The 2,471-nt window shown below is 31.8% G+C and overlaps 1 protein-coding gene across 1 annotated transcript; it reads right to left on the bottom strand.

The window, feature by feature from the left end:
• Nucleotides 1-9: 9 nt before the first annotated feature.
• Nucleotides 10-1,901, bottom strand: Tsp_13063 (WW domain binding protein 11; the record flags this gene model as incomplete). The annotated part of the gene is made up of 8 exons (XM_003366948.1): nucleotides 1,712-1,901; nucleotides 1,306-1,444; nucleotides 1,165-1,214; nucleotides 881-1,007; nucleotides 651-793; nucleotides 372-506; nucleotides 246-315; nucleotides 10-173 (listed from the first exon to the last, which is right to left on the bottom strand). Coding segments are annotated over exons 1-8 (1,018 nt in total), but the record flags the coding sequence as incomplete, so codon positions are not given.
• Nucleotides 1,902-2,471: the final 570 nt, after the last annotated feature.

Raw genomic sequence — 2,471 nt, 5'->3', positions numbered from 1 at the left:
AATAACAACCTGCTACAGTAGTTCCGGCTGCATTGGCATTTTTGTTACCCTGCTGTTCCTTATCTCTCTTCATTCGAACTGCAGTCGGTATAAGTCGGATTGCTTCTTGCATCATATTTCTTAGCTGGGGCTTCGCTTGAATTACCGCACCAGAATATACAACAGATGGATTTCTAAAAATACAAAAATTATTTTAAAAATTCAAAAACAGCTATACTCAATTCTGAGCATTTCCGAAATCATACTTTTCCCTAGAACTGACTGAAGATGGAACAACAGGACCAATCATTTTTTTCGATAAGTGTGGTCGCTCTTCTAAAAAAGTACAAGTAATTAAATTTAAAAAATTAATTAAAAAATGGAAAAATCACTGTGTGAAGCAGGAGCCGAATAAAAATTTGATGACTGTGAAGATGGTGGAGGTGGGGGTGGCGGCGGAGGCGGTGGTGGTGGAGCTTGCTTAGCATGACCACCTTGAATTACTACTGGTGCTGGATCTAGTAGATCTAAAATCAAAACAATGTAGAAAATTTATTTTATATCGACAAAATAGCATATTTTTTCATTATTCTGACATTATGACAAAACATTCGAAACCATGCATACAAAAATATCAATAAAAAATATTGAACATTTATTTGCCAATTTACCATCTTCATCAGATTCGTCGACAATAAAGGGTGGCAACTGCAGTTCTTCATCAATCAGAGGTATCGTTAAAGTTAGATTACGATATGCGTCATAATGAGGAGGAGGTTGAGGTGGTATACCTGGACCTCGCAGCCGAACATTCCTAGAAATAAAAACCAAGTAAATGTTTTACTGTTCACATCTTGAACAATACACTCATGCAGTAACAAAACGCACAAAGAGAGCTCACATTTTGGTTACAGAAGAAGTCGGAATATTCTGAAAATCATATCCTCTGAATCCTTCATTAAACAATGGCTCACTTTCCGGAAGCGGAATTTCCGATGGATCCATTTCAGCGGCAATCTTTGCCGCCACTGCAAACAAAAATTCTATTATAATACATTCATTCCAAATACACATGAAATTGTCTTTGGGTCTTATAATGGAAAAAATCAAATACAAAACATTTTCCTCATCAAAATTTCACAACAGCTTTATGTTTAAAAAAACAAAAAGTTAAGCAATACGTACTATAGCTTTGTTCCATCGATTGTCGCTTGGCCTCATAATCATGGAGCATTCTAGAAACAAAAGTGTAAAAATAATGTTGACGCATTTATAATACATATAATATATGAATAAAATAAAATAAAATAAAATAAAATAACTCACTTCCTCAGCTTTGCCAAATTTTCAGTTTCATTCATCTTCTTATACATTCCCAATATACGGTAAAACGTCTCACGTAGTTTGGTTCGCTTGTCTTGCAAAACCCGTTCATTGAGAGTGGTTGGATTTTCATAATTTAGTTCTAAAGCAAAGTAATAAATTAGAATAACAAAAAACGCATTGTACTAAAAAGATTATTAAATTCACATGATTAATTCGTCTAAATTCTTTCTTAAAATGTCCAAAACAAGTAGCAAACAGCTACCTACATTTTTAAAAACTACTTTTTGAGATAGCAAACAAAAAGAAGGAATGCGAACGTACTGATAGGCAAAGGAAATAAATAATAAAACTTTATTTCTTTTATATTAATACACTGCTAAGCAATAATCTGCTGAAAAAATCTTACCAACAGCGTCCAAAGCTTCTAAACTTTTGATTATTTCTTGTGGATCTTTACTGCGCAAAACACTTTGCCGTACCATCCATCGCTGCTTTTTGTTTTTCTTTAGTTCCCTCTTTCGTGCTATTTTCCGAGCCTGATCAGCTGGATTCATATAACGACCGCCTTTAGTAGTGGATGTGAGACGCCGACCCATCCTGACGGTGCGCCACGAAAAAAGCTAATAAACAATAACAAAACACAAACGAGTAGTAAACAAAACTGTGAAAATAACAAATCAGAAAACAAATGAAAAGTTGTCGAGTTAAAATTGAATACAAATTAAAAGAAAAATATTTTCTATGCCACAGTTACAATTACAAGAACAAAACAGACACAACACGTCATAAAAGAATTGCCATATGCCACTAATACAGTATGCTACAGTAATTAAATTTGCAAAGCAGGTATTATTTATTTTACTGCAACCATTATTTTTTTTATTTTTAAAATATAATACATTTTTTGTAACAGAAGTTTAATATTAATGTAATTTAAAATTAATTTTTTAAAATTATTTTACAAATATGGATAATTTATAAGAATTAATTAGAAAATTTGTCTGAACATCAGCATGATATTCAGTGATAACTTTTTTGTCAAAAATTAAAAGAAAAACTGAATATTAAAATGATCAATCAGGATGAATTATTTTTTATGATTCTATAAATGATTACTTCATCTAGTAGTTGTTCGAATTCACTCAAATAATTTTCACTATTATTTT

This window comes from Trichinella spiralis (assembly GCF_000181795.1).
Source record: "Trichinella spiralis strain ISS 195 chromosome Unknown Scfld5127, whole genome shotgun sequence".
Classification (NCBI taxonomy): Eukaryota; Metazoa; Nematoda; class Enoplea; order Trichinellida; family Trichinellidae; genus Trichinella; species Trichinella spiralis.
The sequence above is the reverse complement of the archived record's forward strand: the minus strand, read 5'-3'. Positions and strand labels throughout refer to the sequence as shown.